Below are 19316 nucleotides of genomic sequence, written 5' to 3'. Positions count from 1 at the left end.
AACGGTGAGCCCCCACCCGACCCAAGACATTTGCAACTGTTTAGGGCAGGAAGGGGGAACACATGCTCTCTGTCTCCTGCAGGTAAGACAAAGAAAATGCTAAGAGCACCCACACCCCGCTCAGACAAACCGGCACCTCTCTCTGACTTAATCCACTTCTTCTCTCTGTAGCCTACTTGTACTGTAGACTTGTGAAGTTTAATAATGCTAACAAATGTGTATGAAATGTTATTAAATATACTACAGCGGTTATAAAATAAGATGCTAAACCTCACAGCTGAATCGATCGAGACTGGACCATGATGAAGACTTGTCTTGCTCTTCTCTTCTTTTCTGCAGGTGAGGTTTTTACAGATTTTCCTAATTTAGAGAGAAAGGTAATACATTTTCTAGCAAGTGCACCGGCATATTTAATAAAAGAGTGTGAATAATAATAAATAAATAAAAATGCATCTTTACTTTTAAACATTTGCATATTTTTTTTAAAAATTGTATTTATTTTGTATTCTTCTTTCAAATGTACTATGTTCTTTCCAAGTGTGAACCTAACAGGAATTAATCAGTTGTGGCCCATTTGATTCCAGACCCATGCAGGCTGAGAAGCTTACTTTCCAAATGAAATGTCAGAAGTGCTGTCATTTCATCCGGTGTGCTCTTCTTTGTCTGCCTATCAGTTGTAGCATCGGACGGTATTGAAAAGAGAATTCATGGAGGTGTGGGATGTGCAGGAGCGAGACAGTACTATGTCCGTGTGGAACGCCTCAAAAATGACTTCTGTGGAGGCTCTCTGCTCAACGCCCAATGGGTGCTCACTGCTGCCCACTGCAGAGGACGGTAAGAAATATGGCGGGTGTATCTATCTTTTTTCACAGTCAGTGGTGTGGTATCCAAGTACCTGTTTGGTTCACATGTGGGCAGGAATGGACCTGTGTGAGTTTCATTTATTCACTTTCAGAAATATTTCTTTCTAGAGAGGTTTGTACTGAATCCAATCCAAATAATATTCCTTCACAAAGATTAAGAATATAGGTAAATGTAACCAGATTTGCAACAACAATAGAACCTGCAAATTCAGCTTTTGGTCAAAAAGAAAAAGTAGCTACACTTTTAAAGTCTAAAACACTGATTCAGTAAGATAGATATCCCCCGTCTTAAGGGACGTAGAGTTAGGGTGCCTCAGATATGAACAACGGATAATTTATTGAGTGATATTTTACCGGTGAGGCTTGCCAGCAGCACCAGCTGTGTTGTCTGCCAACGTCCCCCCCCCCCCCCCCCCCCACACTATTGGGAAATCCAACAACTGTTCTGTACACATGGTGCAGTTCCTCATTGACAGTAATGTTAATCTACAGTACTTATTATTAAAGTGTGGATTAATCAAATGCTGTTAAATAATTGTGGTGAAGTAGAACTACAAGTCCAAAAGATGGACATAGTCAAGTAAAGTAAAAGTAGCCTGCCTCAAATTGTACTTAAGTACAGTACTTCTTGAGTAAATGCACTTAGTTACTTTCCACCACTGCTTGTAACCATGTACTCCCCTTTCACAGGAAGCTCACAGTGAAGCTAGGCCGAGCCACAACATTCAGATTAATGCGTAGAAGCGATACTCAGAAGATTCCTGTTAATCAGCAGTTTGTCTTCAGTGGAGAGGATGGGAAGCCTCATGATATCATGCTCATCAAGCTAACTACAAATGCCTCCCCAAAACTCCCTACTGTCAAACTTCCTCCTATTGATGGTTGTGCCAGACCAGAGGTACAGAAAGAGGTGCACATTGGGGGCTGGGGTGCCAGAAAAGCCCATGTCATAGGTAAGCAATAAGCATATTAGTATACTGTCTGGTGTATACTTAATTTAGCTTTTTGTTTCCTTTCGGGTAAAAACCTTGTATCTCCACATTTCAACTTTGTTTTTCTTCTCATAAATTAATGCCCTACTTTGTAGTACAAGAGCGTCATGAAAAAGTAGCAAAAATAGCTGATCTGCAAGCTCGACAACACATCACACACACGCGTTGTGAGCTTGTAGATCTGCTATTTTTTTATTTGAATCCTGAATTAAAGTAAAAGTCCTTTTCAAACGTTCTTGTTGAAACCCTAGACATGAAAACGGCCGTGACCATAAAGTGTGCCAACACAGAGATTGTGGACTGCGATGAGAAAGATAGAGAGCATATCACGTACCACAGAGATGAGACAAATGTCATGTGTGCCTGGAAGCCTGGTGTGGAAGTCTGCCTAGTAAGTTGCCATTCTATATAGATTTATGTTCAACTGTTTATTTTATTATTTTTATGATGTTCTTATCAAATACACGTAAAACTGATGTACCATTGAAACCCTTTCAATTTCTCTGTCTTCAGGGAGACGCAGGGTCAGCTCTGCATGGTGTTGTTGTGAATGAGCCTGTTCATGTGTGTGCCAATCGAATTGTGATCGCAGATGTTTGTCAGTACAGGCAGTGGATTGAGGACACCATGAAAAAACTGCACCTTGCCTCTTGAGGACACCATGAAAAAACTGTAAAAATCTGTAAATTCAAATGAACCATAAAGAGATCCCAAATCTGCTTGTGATAATAAAGAGATTCAACATGTAAGGAAATGTGTTTAATGTGTCTTCATTTATTTTAACCACATGAACCCTGTAGAGTTCCTATTCTGGGGTGAACATTCAGTGAAAATATTTGGTGTAAAGGTGTCCCCAGCTCCCCACATCAGACTACTACAGAGTACAGACTATAACAGACTGGCAGTAGAAGTTGGGAGATCAGTCGGTTGAAAGGTGTGAAAATGTTTTGCTGAATGTAAAAGTTCGGTATTCAAAATTTACTTGAGTAAAAGTACAAAAGTATTGGCATCAAAATATACTTAAAGTACTCATTATGCAGAATGTCCCATTTCACAAGGTAACATATGTATACAATGTATTAAAGTCTTTAGAAAATAGCAGATCTACAAGCTCACAACGCCAAAGTTTAAATGGGGCTGAAGTATGTTTTGTGATAATCTAAATCTGCAAAGTACAAATAAATGTAGTGGAGTAAAAAGTACAAGGGGTCCAGGGGGTCCCCAGCGAAATTAGTTAACATAGCGTCACAATCATTTTAACCACTTAGCTTTGGCTATTAAAAAATAGCAGATATACAAGCTCATAGCGCGGCACTCTGAGCTTGTAGATCAGCTATTTTAAAAAAATCTTGATGTGTGCATACCTTTGAATATATACATTTTTAACTCAAATCTTCTCTTCTGGGGTTCCTGGCGCACAACATTTTCAGATGGGGGTCCGCGGCCAAATGTATATCAATTTAGGGGTCCTTGGCATGAAAAAGGTTGAAAACAGCGAGAACTTAGCCTACAGCATCAGTTGACAGCTTCAATGTTGAATGTACACTTCAAGCTGGCTAGCTAACTTAGCAAGGTACAGTGTCTTGAAACACCGAATAATTTGAAGAAGATATGATAATGCCTGTGAAATGTCTGTGGCCACTGGCCATTACACAAGTGTAGACTATTTGTTTGGGGGAGATGTCCCATCCAGTAGCCTAAATTCAGCAGTATTGGACTAAACCTTTACCTACATCTTGCAAGTTTCTTGAAAAGTACATTTAAGAGTTAACATGTCATGTCACTGCTAAAATACCAGCACTTTAAAGAAAGAACAAGTCGTTGTGAGCTTGTATATATGCTATTAATACTTAATAGGGTGTTCAAGTGGTTATTTTTTGTTTCAAGAGTCAATGTGAAAGTTACTACTGTTTTGTGATAATGCATTATGGTTTGCTATTATTTTCACTTAAGTAGATGTAGTTTGCAGGTAATACATTTAACACAATCAAACCTTTACCAAAGTGACATTTTGCTTTAACATGCTAATGAACAAGTCCATGTAACGTTATAGTTAGTGGTGGAAAAAGTATTCACACTTTGTACTTCAGTAAAAGTATCAATACTGCAATGTAAAAATACTCGGTTACAAGTAAAAGTCTGGAATCAAAAATGTACTTGAGTGAGAAGTACAAAAGTATTGGCATGAAAATGTACTTAAGTACAATTTTTAGGTATTTTTTACTTTACTGGAGTATTTCCAATTTTCAATACTTTTACTTCTACTCCACTACATCTGAGTCAAATATTTAACTTTTTACTCTTTAAAGTTTTTTAATTATTTGAAAACTTTAGTTACTAGTTACTTTGCAGATTTGGATTATCATTATAAACTATAACAAATACACTACCCACTTCAGCCCTTCATACATTTTGGCCATTTGAAAATAGCCGATCTGCAAGCTCGCAATGCGTCATGATGCGATGCATTGTGAGCTTGTAGATCTGCCATTTTGATACCAATACTTTTGCACTTTGACTCAAATACATTTTGAATTCCGGACTTATTATTTCTAGTGTTTCTACATTGCAGTATTGATACTTTTACTTAAGTAAACAATGCGAGTACTTTTTCCACCACTGACTGCATGGTGCTTAGGGCATGGGCACAAGGTTATCTGTATTTAGACTACTTTGGTGTATCATATCTTTAGTATTTAATGTTAATTAAAACAAACTGTGCGCCTGCTGATCTGACTAATGATCAATACAATATAATAATAGAACGATTAGAAAAATAGAACCCTGTGTCATTTCGGTTCGAGTACTCTACTGTAGGACAGTGGTTCTCAAACCTTTTCATGTCAAGGACCCCTAAATGTGTATTTGGCCGCGGACCCCCATCTGAAAAGATTTTGTGCCAAGGATTGTGGTGTGAACATTTAAAAAAATATTCAAGACATTTTCAAAGAATGTCAAGATGTTTTCAAAATATCCTGATATATATATAGGGCCATGGGCATTACTTTTCAGGAAATGGATAAAAGAAGCCGTGTTCCAATGGATCCAATGCAGCTATTTAGTCAAACGCTTGTTAATACTTTTCATTGGTTCAATATTTATAAAATTCAGATACATTTAACCACTTAAAAAATCTAATCAAGAACAGCAATTTGTGTGTGTGTGACACTGTATGACGAAGTAAGGTATTCAGTTATAAAAAACTAAACTAAAGAAAACATAAAACGTTGAAATAAGGGAACGATATGAAGGGGTCATACAGTATGTATTATCAAACAGGCCACTACACTTCTGTGCAGTCTATTGTCTCCCAACACAACCCATAGTAGTATTATTCTATATGTTTTTCACTCTCATATTTACATCATGTCCTAGTTTTAGCACTTTGAGCTGTATTCTAGGCATGACAGGTACAGCACTATGCAAATAATAATGCTAGTATTGCTAATAGTGGTACATGTTAGGAGAAGGCTGATAGCTATTGTCTCTTTCCTTTGTTGAGGGTGACAAGACAATAACAAAACAAAACATTTTAACACCACAGCCGAGACGAGTTCATTTATTCAGTTCAAGAGGGGCTGTTTTTCAGTCCTTTAATACTGACATCCATAAACGTGACATCAGAAATGGCCCTTGGTGCATGCACATAATAACTGAGATCGGTTGAAAAAGAAATACAATGTTTTCACGTAACATCTTACTTTGTCCACCGACCGGTCTGGGACTAATGAGAGACAAGATGAATGCAAACCAACATTCAAGAGGTGTGAATGCTTTAGCAGACAGAGGATGTACAAAAAGCTTCAAATGGATCGCAGAGCTATTCTTCTTTACATCATGACAAGTTTCTTTGTGGACAGAGCTTTCAAAATATTCCTCCTGTAAGTATATCTCGGGGATCTTCTTTTCACACAAGCTCACCTGTCCAAGTCCAACCCTCTGATGCACATACCCCCCCCCCCACCACACAGGCATGTTTTCACAGTTGTATGTAGATACAGTCAGTCAGGTTTGTCTGATTCTTGGCTGTGGTTTCATGTGAGTCATTCTCTTCTTCAGTCGAAAAAATAATAAATCAGCAACATCTTGGGAAGTGTTTCTTGTCGGGTAGACACTCTTGTTCAGACAAGGATAGGGTCAGGAATATCACACACACGGGTGAGGGTAGGGTTCATCATGAATGTTGGTTTGCCAGTGCACTTCTGAATCATATAATCTTGACCACAGGGAAATATTTGTGAGCAGAGAAGTCGAACTCCGGGAGCACCTGATGACAGAAGTAAGAGCATTTCTAGGTTTGAGCTGTACACAAATGTTATCTTTTATACTGATGGAAAATCCTGTGAGATCGAAACATTGTCGCAAATTATTATTATATTTTCATATTAGTTCCATTGGCCTAGCTAGCACCCACCGTCGATGTGCGTTGACATTATGTCAAGTTACCATAGACATTTTCATTAACTTGTTTCTACTGAGTAGAACTGCAGTAATACAAAATTGTATACGTCTGGGGAAATTACTAGCTTTTGAATTATATTGACAGAAGGTGAAAAACTATTAGTTCTTCTTAGCAACTTAACCCTGATAAAAAGGGTTATTTTGGTTTTTCAAAGCCAAATTCAGAATTTTAAACTAGTTATTGTTCACAATACTAATCTATAGACTATAGATTATAAATATTGAATCGAAACGGTGTACTGAGTTACTTGTATAGTGTCTAAAAACTGCACACAACTGCTACTGCAATGACTACTACTACTACTACTAACTCTGGAGTAGAGCTTTTATTAAAGTACATGTTGTGTAAAGTGGATTACCTTGGTGTCTTTCTTGTGTCCTCCAGCCAATAGCTTCGTCACAATGATGTTGGGTTTAGCCACCTTTAGGATGCGGTTGACCTGTAAACAACCATCAAGGTTAATACTGTCTTTCTTACTGTCTTCTATATAGCATTAAGGCACAGAGCAGGTACATTCATATTTCTTAGCAGGGATCAAAATTGTACCTTAAAAAAATGTGGGGGTTGGTACAACACACTGGCATATAATGGGGAAGCAGCCAGACATTTAGATTTTCTATGTTGTCAATTGTTGTTTGAAGACATAATCTGGGAAAAACAGTGGCCATGCAAAATATATGTTTTTTAAAATGTTTATCCCTTGGAAATTTCTTTGCAACCCATGTAGCCTATTTCCGTTCTGTTACCTTGGCTCTTATAATAGTAGTCAATTTATCTTATATTATATACTTGTATAACATACTGTAAAATAATCCCCATGTGTAGGCAATGGTGTTGCATTTTTTCCAGATTATAGCGGAACAGTGTCCAAATCCATACACTGTTTCCTATAAGTTACTCACATGATTTTTATTGTCGTTTTCTTTTCTCCCCCATTATTATTATTTAAAAAATTCCCAATTGACATTAATCAAATGTCATTGATATCGACAAATTTTTAAGCATACAAAACAAACAATAATATGTTAACTTAGACACAAAAAGTAGCGATGATCCTTAAATTCTAACTTGGGTGATGGGTATCTAATGCTGCCGATCAGCAATTTCTCAGCCTTACACATTTGTGTGAAATCACACTAATGACACAGTAAAAAAGATCCAGCAGGTGGCAGTATTAGCTTCTTAACAGGCCAGCACTTCTGGCTTGCAATTAAAAAAAGGGATGGAGCAAGGTTAATTTATGAAAAGCTTAAATTAAAACGGCACAGAATAAAATATTGTATATTTGTTATGGCTTGTCTTTTTTGTGAATTCTGTCCACAAATCAGATTAGGATATGGGCTCGGGATGCTTTTGGCATTGAGGTTGGTAGCCTCAATTTTAACCACTTTTTGTTCAACTAGTCATACAGTATTCCCTGACCTCTGGGTCTGGACTGGGCACATTTTCTAGGATGAGCTTGGCCTGCTGAAAGTGCTTGCTGGCTGCAAGGTATAGGTCAGCCGAGCCTGGCGGAGGATTGTACTTCTTCAGATCGGACATTTCCTGCAAAGAGAACAGAAAAAGAAAATTGCAGCAACAGCAGTAAGAATGAAACACAGGAGAGGTACAGGTTAGAGCAAGAGTCAAGTACCAAAACAAGACAATAAAAATGAAATAAAAAACAAAAAAACACATCCACACAAACAAAAGCCCTACCTTGAACTGGACATAATGTACGGGTGGGGGAGTAACCACACTGTTGAAGGGGGCGAAGCGATGCTCATAGCGAACCTGCTCACTGTCCAACTCAAACTGCGGCTTACGCACCTTCCCATCCATGTCCAGCGCTACCATGGTCTGTAGAGAGAGGGACAGAGGGACACACATGGTGTGAAAAGGGACACCTGATGCAGATTCAAAGTTTAGCTATGTCCATTGTGTACGTTCTCTATGTGTATGTATGTGATTCTAATATACCTTGTACATGCCAGCGCACATGTTCTGGTAAGCTTGGCTCATGGTGATCTCCTTACTGAGAGGCCGTGCTGTCGATAAAACACGAACATAACATTAATACCCGCTAAACACAGTACATGTATACAGGAAGCCACAATAGAGTGGATACTCTAGCCAGATTTTATGCTTTTTTCCCCCGTAGGGTTTCCATTTATGCAGAAAATAAGATCTGTGGTTAGGGTCAGTGATATTTTTTGATTTTCTTTTTGTTAAAAAGGTTAAAGTACTATATTCTGATAGTAATCATTGCTACAGAGCGTTTGTTCGGTCACATGGGTCTCTCCAGCTCTTTAGTAAACAGAATATAGTACATTTTCAGGTAGGTGACAACATTTAAGCCAATCAGGAGAGAGCACTGAAAATGCATTTTCTGTTTAATAAAGAGCTGGAGAAATATGGGAGACTCTTTTTACTGAACAAACACTCTATAGCAATGAGTACTATCAGTATCAGAATACAGAACCATTTAGCAATTATAAATCACTTACCCTACCTTTAACATAACAGAAGCCTAAGAGAGCTTAACATTTTTTGTAATTTTTTGCAGGGTCCAAGTGGCACAAAAAAAATAATGAGAACCACTGCACTAGAACACATGTGTTTCTTTTCACAGCAGCGCCTCCCAGTGGACATACAGAATGGTGTACCCTTCTTCTTCTTTTTGGTTTTCTTGCTGCTGCGACCTTTCTGCTGCTCCTCCAGTATCCTCTCCTCTGCCATCTGAGAGGAGTCCGCTCTGCTCAGAGTGGACATCAGCCAGGCATAGAGGAACTCTGACAGGTACCTACACACACACACACACACACACACACACGCACACGCACACGCACACGCAGACACAAACACACACACACACACACACACACACACGCAGACATAAACACACACACACACGCGCAGGCACGCGTGCACAAAATGCAGATCAGGTGCCGTAATGTGAAAACAAGTGTTTATTGAACTCTAGTCTAGTAAATAGGTAAATAATCACATAAGTAGAGTGCAGAGAGAAGTTGTACTTGTGTGTGTGTGCATGGGAGACTGCTCCTGCATTCTCACCACTGGAGGGAGCACTGATCGTTGTGCTGCATGACGCAGAGCTCTAGCTCAGTGCAATAGAGATTATTCCATAATTGTGTGCTTGTGTGCACACTGTATAGTGCAAGTGCACTTACCAGTAGATGTAGTAGTACTCATGCATGCTGTAAAGTTCCAGTTCAAAGCCGCTCAGCAGGTACTGGATCATGATCCTCAGGTTGTGGTAGAGGATCCAGGTGCCCAGACAAGCTAGATGTTGTCTCTGAGGCTCCAGCTTCATCAGCAGGCTATGCAGCGCCGCGTCCACCTTCTCTGCCTGTAGGGACACAGACGGCAACAAAAGGTAGAATGGAAAGAAGGCAAGAAGGCAGCCTACTGATAATTTCTCAGTTTCATGAAAATTACAGTTGTTTCCGATACCGATAGCAGTATCGGAAAAGCTGCCGATACCGCCTAAAATAATGGTATCGGTAATATTTGGAATTGTTGTTGCACTACTGTTTTATATACTTATTGTACAATTTACTAACTTGGAGCTGCGCTTTAACTATTATTAAAGGTTTTTATTTATTTATTCCTAGATCAGTGGTTCTCTTAACATTTTTACACAATGGTATCGGATCGGTACTCGGTATCGACCGATGTGCAAGTTATGGGTAGCGGAATCGGTATTGGGTCGGAGAAATTTGTATCGGTACATCTCTAATGAAAATGTGTTCACTGGCCCACAGACACACAGACAGAAGTGACCCGATAATGTACCCTGCATTGCCTTGCTGCAGGCAGGAACAAAGGAATGGACGAACAAAGCGGGCGAGAGATAACGACAGAGTGAAGTGAGAGGGCAAACCTCATCCTGCAGTGTAGCGAACTCTTCCAGGATGTGTCCTAGTTTGTCTCTCTGCCTGGCTCGGTTGTGACCATGGATCTGTATCAGACTACAGAATGGCTGTAAGGAGAAATGACACACATCCACGCACACAATTTAAAGCTGCATCGTTAACTTTCATGTCCTACTTGAGATTCGAACCCAGGTCCCCCGTTCTACCACTCAGCTATAGAGCACACCCGCTTTCTCAGGGAAGACGTTTTTGGAAACTTGTCAGAGATTTTGACTGTCAGAGAATACCACTTGTCCACCAGTAGTGGTCAGACCCTGACAATAGGATCTAAATCTATAAATAGAAGAGCAGGGAGACCAAATACACCCACTGCATTTGTGTGAAGCATATTGTATTAACATACTCTACCATACAGATTGGTCAAAATAACATTTTGTTCACTTTCACATAGTATGGCTTTAAGTAAAGTGATGATAGCTTTACCTCAGCTTAAATGGCAAACCCAACATACGATAAAACTAAAATGAGTCAGGGAACAACGTACCCTGGAGCAGTGTGTGACAAATGAGTCTATGTAGTCCTTGGCTTGGTGGTTGTTGAAAAGACAGCACCTGGGTGAGAATGTGCACACGCACACACACACACACACACACACACACACACACAATAAATAATCAAGCGCTAGCCTCCAGATTCAACCAGTGTCATAAAACATCACAAATAAACTTATTTTACAAAACCGAAATTACTGAATTAACTAAAGGCTCCAGACTTACTTGGAGGAGAGGACAGGTGGGCTGACAAAGTATCTGAGAGCATCTTTGATCATATCCTGCATCAGGTGGGTCCCGAACACTTTCTTATTATCTATCAGGAACGTTGTCTGAGGCCACAGAAAAAAATACATTTAGAACATCTCGCGTAATTTTGACTATACACACACTAATGTTCTTTTTAATGTCTTATTGCGTGAAAAAGAGGTATTCTTTTTCACAATGTTATAACAATAGAATAGGAGAAAAAACACCCAAATGTTGATTGTTGTTAGCTTACCTGTAGTAGAGATCGGGAGAGGACACAGGGAGACTGCTCACTGAATTCACAGAAGAAGTCCTAGAAATACCCCAAGCACAATGTTCACACCAATTATTGTAATCGGTTTGGTCTTGATTATGAACCATGTGAGAGCAATAAACAGTTACTAGCTTACAGTCCAAAATGAATCAGTGTTAAGATTCTAGACCGAGGGGGTAGATTTAGGGCTAGGCGTTACGGGTTACAATTAGTTTGAGGACGGATAAGCAGTGAGGGTTTGTATGTTGCATATCTTATTTATATTTTCTTTCTTATAAATATTTTCTTACTTTGACTGTGATGTCTTTACATCATGCTGTGTATACTATACAGTACTTATTTCTTACACTGTAATCTGTATTTTTTTATTAATTTATTTTTAAACTGCTGTACCGTCTTTGGCAACTGAATTTCCCTATCGGGATCAATAAAGGCTTATCTTATCTTAGATCGGCTATTTTCGGTGAAGAGATTTCGTGTAGGGGGGAAAAAAGCAGGGGACAAAGTATAGACATGTCGGGGTCCCTGGTCAACAAAGTATAAATGGTTTAGGTGTTTAATCCCTTACCAGTATGCCATGAAGGTTGGTGGTATTGATAACGTCACAGATCGTCTTGATACGTTCTATGAGCTTGCTAAAGTAGGCCACCATGTCCTCTCTCTTGATGATCTTGGCGTAGCGCGGGAAGGTAGGGGGCAGCAGTCTCTGATTGACCAGGGGTTCAAAGCCCATCATGATAGGGTGATCTGGAAAAAAAATATTCCATAAATGAGAAGAAAATAAAACGTAGAAAAGGAATTAGGGAAAATAGCTGATCTACAAGCTCACAATGCTATGCGCTGTGAGCTTGTAGATCGGCCATTTTCACTAGTTTGGGCCCCGGGGAGACATCAAATTTCACTTTTGGGTCTCGAGCTAAAACGTTTGGGAAGTGCCAGGAGTATCATATTATATATACGTATATACAGTATGTTAATATTTTATAATGCTGCATTGTATCATATATTATAATGGTTACATTTGTACACTCTCAGAGGCAAATTAATACTCATGATTTTACAGTGTATATGTGTGCGTTTACCTCCTTTACTGGTATCATTCTGTGATTGGATACCATATTGGACACTGGAGTGGATGGATGGCAGGAGATCAGCTGCTTGAGCCATCAGCTTCTGGGCCTCACCCACTGCGCTGGTCTGATAAGGAGGGTTTGATTGATTGATTGATTGATGTTTTCATTGACCAAAAATGCATATATATGTACATGAACAACAATTGTATTTCAAAAGGATAAAACACAACACAAAAAAACTTGGGCTTATTTCCATTTTGGTCCTTTACAATTCACCTTTGAGTGTATACAGTACGTGTGTGTAAACACACGCAAGCACACACACACACTTTAATTCCATATGTTTTTCCCCCCAGAACTTAAGGCTAACTGTTGTCTGCAGCAGTGCGCTGTTGATAGTGTGGGGTGTCGCTAGGCAACCGCCTGTCAGGTAAGCACCTCAACGGGGAGAGTCAGTGGGACAGAGACGGTGCGCGGCCAGCCAGGCCCCGCCCCCAGCTGGGCTGCGTCATCGACGGGCGCTACCTGCCAGTCCATCTGTGGAATCAACCTGAAGTGAGCGCACCTGCGTTGCTCAGCTGGGGAGCGCACAGACAAACCAAAAGCACCGTCTCTGCCTCAGTATGGCCTGACTCTCCACGTTGACCAGACAGGTGCACAGGCGGTAAGCGAACCTCCACTTATTCTCCTCCTCATTACCTGGTGTTAAATAACTCGGAGTCTAATGGTTATGTGTTTCTGTTATAGGCAACCTAGGACCCGTATAACTAAACCGTTCATGGACTGGAAACCCACACAGAGGGCGTGAGGGAGAACCACATGGACAATCACTGACACTGAGCCCCGAAGGGGTGGAAAGTTTGCTTTGTTTGATTTATGATTTGAAACGTATTAACAAACGGCACCAGGGGTTTCCCCCCTGTGGACGTGCCATAATTCCTATTAAAACGCCCTGTGAGGTCTACGAGTGTTGGTTTGGCCCAGTCTTCACAATAGCCATTTAAATGCTGTATGATTTTTTATTGTTAATGCATGGGGCTGTGTATTACCTCTTTCTTTGTAAAGAAGATCAGCGCAGTCAATAAAAGGCGCGTGAACTTGATTCTGTTGAAAAGTGCCAAACATTGCTGGTGCTGTGAGAAAAAAATAAGAAAATTAATATTGAAGGCTGAAGGGTTAAACAAGTATTAAGTGCATACATGCATGTGAAAAATGTTATGGAGTGTTGAAATGTTCCGTACTAGTCTTTGTGGTACCATGAGGAACAAAACACATACGGTCTATTTTGTTTACACCATCCAGACACAGATTATTACATTTTGGGGCAAAATGGCAGGGCATCCCAGAATGGAATTTCTCTCTACAATACCAGGCCATGTCACTGCATAGGATTGGAGTATTTTTAGTTACTTAAGTTAACAGGACTTGTGTTCTGACTGCTTCACATGAAGCCTATGGGGGTGATCACACAGGTGCAGATGCTCCAAAAATGCCTTGGTAAAACAGCGCTTCAGGCAAAATAGCGTGGTGCCCCTGTGGAGCGGGTCTGTATGTGTAACTGGGTCATTGATTAATGAATCATGTGGATAAAAACAGATTCAAGCAGGTGGTGAGTCTTGAGTTTAATATCAAACTTTATTGCATTTGCAATTGTCCCGCTGTTCCTACCACATGTATCAGCATCAAAACAGTGCTGAAAAGTTGAGAATATTTAAACTTTCATGTGTGTCTAAAAACCTAGAAAAACGTAACGTGCAGCACAAGAGAGGAACGCACATCAGGCAAAACATAGTTTCCCTATTCTGGTGGGAACGTTTGCTAAAATAGCTGATCTATAAGTTCACAACGTGTCGTGTTGTGACAGGTTGTGAGCTTGTAGATTGGAAAGTACAGAGCCAACAGAGCCATGTACTGAGCCAAGTATAGAGGGTTTAAGCGGTTACGCGTTGGACAGTAAAACGTTGCAGTTGTCAAGAGACAGAGTCAGACTTACCTCTAGCTCAACCTCCGGATCTCGCTGCTCTCCCTGTCGACTGCGTGTGCTCTGGGGGGGGGGGGGGGGGGGGGGGGGTTTCAAATGTAAAAGTCACAATCAGGGTTCAAGCTGAATTTGTTTCAGCAGGATGTGAGCAAAATGGCAAATGCAGAGACAAAATGTACAAAGAAGAACCAGTTACCTTAACCCGCCTCTGTAACTCATCCTCCACATCTTTCAGCATACCTTGTAGGATGGATGGACGCACGCACACACATAGACACAATAGAAACTTCATTTCAATTACTAATTAAGTCATAATCAATATACTGTATATTCAGTCAAACTTCAATATCATAAAGGAAGTTCTGGAACCTCTTCACAGATTTGGAGCTTACTTATAACTAACGTGCATGTGAAAATGGATAACCAGATGATTCTTTACCTGTAACCCGCAGGTCTGTCACATTATTGGCCATCTTGAAGCCATAGGTCATGGCCTGGAAATCTTCCTGTAGAAGCGCATACAGTCATTCAAACAGGTTGGTCAATGTAAATGCTGAAATATTTATGGTCTGTGATGGCTTATGCTTAATTTATACTTCATTGTGCATCTGTGTGGCACGCTGAAAATAGCTGATTAACAAGCGTGCATCCATCTAAATCACGCTTTAGATGGACAGTTGTCCTGACTGCACATTTGCAGACAGCAAAATCTATATTCATGGCATTTTGTATAAAAGAAATTTCAACAAAAAGTCACACTGAATGTAATATTTGTACTAAGATCTGCTTACCTCTTCAAACACAGCAGCCTTGTTGACTTTCTCACGAGCTATGTCACAAACTTTCAGGACTCCCAGGGCAAACGCTTTAAGAGCTGGGTCCTCTATGAAGTCTGGGTTGTGGATGTATAGGCAGGTGAATACTGTCTGGGCCAGAGAGTGGCCCTCCAACCACGTGATCTACACATAGAGCGCGCGCGCACACACACACACACACACACACACACACACACACACACACACACACACACACACACACACACACACACACACACACACACACACACACACACACACACACACACACACACACACACACACACACACACACACACACACACACCTTATGTTAGGAGCAGACCTCCTGGATTTTGTTTTCACAGACCATATTATTATTATTAATGTTTTGACATATATGCACTTATATAAACTAGTTATCTTTGACATTAGTTTAAGCAAGTGAATCATACCAAGCAGCAGAAACAGGTGTCTATGATCCCTATCAGTTCAGGTAAACTCAGGTCCCTCACCCTGATGGCACCATCCTAAACCAGTGACAGAGAGGTGGATGATGGAGAAAAGATGTATGTTATGATACGATCAATAATTATAAGGTTATGACATTTTATGCATGTAAACGTCAACATATCATGTCATACAGACATTTCTTTTTCTATTGTTTTGATATGTATATCTAATTACTTACTTATTACTACTTAGTACCATAATTATAATTAGCATCTTGTACTATAACTATTACTTTACTTGGATTATCATTTGTATGTTGAATAATGCATAATAAGACTCTGGCGGAGTCTGCCGCAATAACATTTCACTGCACATACGTGTATGAGCATGTGACTTGCTGGTTGAAAAAAAGCTTTTCTTAACGCACTGGTGTCAAACACAACTATTTTGACATCGTAGACTATCCCAGAGAAATTCAAAGTATAATTTCCCAAGTCTAAAACACCAGCCACAAACTATAGGCTACAGTTAAAGAATCTATCAAATGCAATTCAATTTCAATGATTACAGTAGCTAGTAATCTAGCTTGTGTTTCCTTATGTTCATTTCCATGGCTTTTGTTTTAGAGAAGAGACAGGAAAAGTGAGGGCAGGGAGCAGGGATTACATGCAACACAGATTATGAGGTGAGAATGGAATCAAGGACATTGCCCTTACATGGCTGCATACAGTACTATGTTTTCAGTTACACTTGCATGAACACTCTTTCAAAGGAAAATACCCCATTACTGTTAAATGACACTTGTCAAAAGGTACATACAACAAAGTATATCACGTTAAGCTGCTTGAGCTACCAGAGCACTCCATGTTGACCTTATCTCGTGTCAAGTATGTTGTATGACCCCGCAGTGCATGAAACCAAAGTTTTAAAAACTTAAAAAATGCATGGCTGTCAAGCACTGTAAGAAAAACAGTTGTCTCTTCTATCAGTGGTTCTCAAACATTTTAAATTCAAGGTTTTGATGTTTATTTCTGGGACCCCAATCTACACTGTGAACTCCTCAGTGTTAATTTAACTCAGAGTGTACAAATGGGGTTCCATTTGTACACTGAAATACAGACCTGTAACTCCTCAAGGACCACTGGGGGTCCCCAGACCACATTTTGAGAACAACTGCTTTATCTGATATAATAGTAGATAGGTTATAGTGGTACCATACCCTGACAGCCTGTTCAAAGTTCAGAACCTTCCTGTTGACCTGATTCCCGATCATTCCAGCATCCATCTTAGGATCCATCATCTCGATGGCCGACATGGCCTCAAACAGGCCAAACCTAGCATACCAGAATGGAGACTGAGATGATATAATTATCATCACTGTCGGGCAGAAACCTTGTATTTTCATATTTGAACATTTTGTGTTTTGTTTTTTTGTAACTTTTATTGTAGGTATGCCCATTATAGATGCTGTTTGGATAACATTGCAAGGGAAGCGGGCAAATAATGCAGTCTCTGCATCCGCTTTCAATACGTCCCATCAAAGTTTCCCATAAAATGTATTATATAATTATAGATTCATATACTCACAGTTTGTCATGAAGCAACTCGCCAAGATTCAGTTCTGCAGTCAATTAAAAAAAGAACAAGTCAAACTTGCTTTTCAAAATTGCATATTTTTTGTCTACCGTAGGCAGTGTGCGTGTGTGTGTATGTGTAAGTGTATGTGTGTGTGTGTGTGTGTGTGTGTGTGTGTGTGAGAGAGGGGGGGGTGAGAGACACAGAGAGAGAGAAGGGGGGGTGAGAGAGAGAGAGAGAGAGAGAGAGAGAGAGGGCAAGAGACTGCATGCACAAGAAAAGGACAGAGAGAGAGTACCTTTACACGCCCCCTTGAAATCACGTGTGACATCAACCCAGTTGGCATTATTCTTCATCTTCTCAGGGATGCCCAGTCCCCAGCCAGCATCATCATCCTCAACCGACGACTTCATCACCATAGCTACAGCTTAAGAAAATAGCAAACCGGTAGAACTGAGTTTTCAAAATATCAAAAAGTTTACGTACATACAGTATATCAGGAGTGCTTTGATCTTTCACCTCACTAATTATAGATCTGGATCTGAGATCTTATTGCCAAAAGGATCTTCTCTATGATCATTCTACACTGGGATACATGTGGGAAATGCAGCACTTTGTACTGAAATAATGAAGAAAAAAAAACAACTGCACAATGAGCCATCTCAACACAAATAAAAAAATGTAGTCCAAAGGCTCTTTTTGTAAGTTCCTGCCCTAAACCCAAACAAGTGGTAGACACTTCTCGAAAGGTTGACAGGATTGGTATACCCACACATGCAAAGCTGGGCTTAACCCCAGTATAATGGGGGGGGGGGGGGGGGGGGCAATCTACAAGCTCACAACACGTCGCAGCCTTTTGAGCTTGTAGATCTGCCATTTTCAGTGGGAGACACTGTCTGGCATGTGTGCACTGGAAGTCCTGTCATGCTAAGCAAACAAGACCCAGACACAAAAACCTGTCCTCCAACCAACCACTTTTTACTTGAGACCATGTCTTGAGACCATGTCCTGACAAAATTCTGTTTGCATGTACAATTAGATGACAGCTATAAACTAAACTAACAAGGCAAGCAAACAGCTTAGTTTGTTTCGGATATAGGTAATTATGAATTAGTATGACATTAATATATATATTTAAAATAAGTCAAGTCAGCAAAGATCAAATGTTATTTATTTTACTGAGGAACAGTTACTTGTTTCCCCAAACTAACAGGTCTAAAATAACCTTGTTAAAGTATTCAGTCAAAGGCTATAAAGTTGTAGTCTGGACTTTCATGACTAGTATAAAACATGCTTTCGAGATGAATGAAGACTCATAACCACTATTTGTCAAACACTTTGGCCATTAGTGTAATACATGCACTAATAAGCAAAATAATATCATATGCTAACAAGCTAATATTAGGCACATTGGACATTTCTTGCAAACAAAACCTAAATAACGTCAATTTGAACAATCATTGAAGTATAGAAATCAACGCTAAATCCCCCAAAAAGGTGTCGGTAATAAAAAGTTGCATTGTCAATACTAAACAATGACATACCTTGTTAATCTCTGAACCATTCAGCTAACACAGACCTCTTCGAAGGCTAGAGAGACGAACGCGCACAAATTACACGTCATCGCGCAAAATAATCCTGGGACATGTAGTTCTTCAAAACACTGGCCGTAAACTACAGAGCAGTCCAGTACGCGCTACATAAATACATTATGCGATGTAATTCTATGAGATGATTTCATTTGTATTTGATAATAAGTATATTTTATTTTTATACAGAACGTAGCAACAGTGAAGTTCGTATGTACAAAATACTAATTAAAATGTTGGCCTTAAGCAGCCGCTTTCGTCATATCTACGCGACCGATTGCTCAGGGCAACTGAGCAGTATCAGTCTGGCAGATTCGTCTGGTTTCCAGCCAGGCTAGACCGATATATTATAACTCTACAGTGGTGGAAAGTAACTAAGTACATGTACTAGTTACCAAGTGCAGTAAAAGTACAATTGACTTGTACCCATTCGGTTAAAAAAATGGCACGAGATATTAATTACTACTATTGATTACTAATTCCGAATGAAGTTACTAATTTATGATTTGATTCATTCACATATTTGATAAATAAATGAGTAAATAATAATAGTAGTATAGGCCGATATATTTACAATATTTTGTT

The 19316-nt window shown here is 39.7% G+C and overlaps 2 protein-coding genes across 5 annotated transcripts; one reads left to right on the top strand and one right to left on the bottom strand.

The window, feature by feature from the left end:
- Positions 1-299: 299 nt before the first annotated feature.
- Positions 300-2509, top strand: LOC308088974 (renal glandular kallikrein-like; the record flags this gene model as incomplete). Its single annotated transcript, XM_080433555.1, has 5 exons — positions 300-339; positions 675-834; positions 1554-1816; positions 2107-2246; positions 2369-2509. The coding sequence occupies 5 exons, from the start codon at positions 300-302 to the stop codon at positions 2507-2509; spliced, it is 744 nt and encodes a 247-aa protein (XP_080289681.1).
- Positions 2510-5204: 2695 nt separating this feature from the next.
- naa35 (N-alpha-acetyltransferase 35, NatC auxiliary subunit) lies at positions 5205-18743 on the bottom strand. Of its 4 annotated transcripts, none has more exons than XM_080433250.1 (23): positions 18687-18743; positions 17441-17569; positions 17155-17188; positions 16787-16901; positions 15570-15644; positions 15112-15279; positions 14760-14826; positions 14517-14560; positions 14333-14383; positions 13389-13472; positions 12349-12463; positions 11835-12013; positions 11246-11305; positions 10969-11075; positions 10737-10803; positions 10201-10299; positions 9488-9666; positions 8951-9099; positions 8277-8344; positions 8016-8156; positions 7740-7862; positions 6676-6756; positions 5206-6122 (listed from the first exon to the last, which is right to left on the bottom strand). In XM_080433250.1, the coding sequence occupies exons 2-23, from the start codon at positions 17559-17561 to the stop codon at positions 6063-6065; spliced, it is 2187 nt and encodes a 728-aa protein (XP_080289376.1). In that variant the 5' UTR covers positions 17562-17569; positions 18687-18743; the 3' UTR covers positions 5206-6062. The 4 variants fall into 4 exon arrangements, with proteins under 4 accessions (XP_080289379.1, XP_080289376.1, XP_080289378.1 ...); XM_080433252.1 differs by having other exon boundaries at positions 8963-9099; XM_080433251.1 differs by having other exon boundaries at positions 17441-17563; positions 18687-18721.
- Positions 18744-19316: the final 573 nt, after the last annotated feature.

The sequence above is a fragment of the Gymnoscopelus braueri genome (assembly GCF_963280865.1).
Source record: "Gymnoscopelus braueri genome assembly, chromosome: 7".
In the NCBI taxonomy this organism is placed as follows: Eukaryota; Metazoa; Chordata; class Actinopteri; order Myctophiformes; family Myctophidae; genus Gymnoscopelus; species Gymnoscopelus braueri.
The sequence above is the reverse complement of the archived record's forward strand: the minus strand, read 5'-3'. Positions and strand labels throughout refer to the sequence as shown.

Bases quoted from the DNA above. Each gene is read 5' to 3' on its own strand.
- naa35 (XM_080433250.1), bottom strand. From the start codon at position 17,561: ATGGTGATGAAGTCGTCGGTTGAGGATGATGATGCTGGCTGGGGACTG. The intron at 11,306-11,834 runs GTAAGGGATTAA...GGGTATTTCTAG, and splicing joins CCAACCTTCATGGCATACTG to GACTTCTTCTGTGAATTCAG. The intron at 6,123-6,675 runs GTAATCCACTTT...TTCTGTCATCAG, and splicing joins GACACAAGAAAGACACCAAG to GTGCTCCCGGAGTTCGACTT.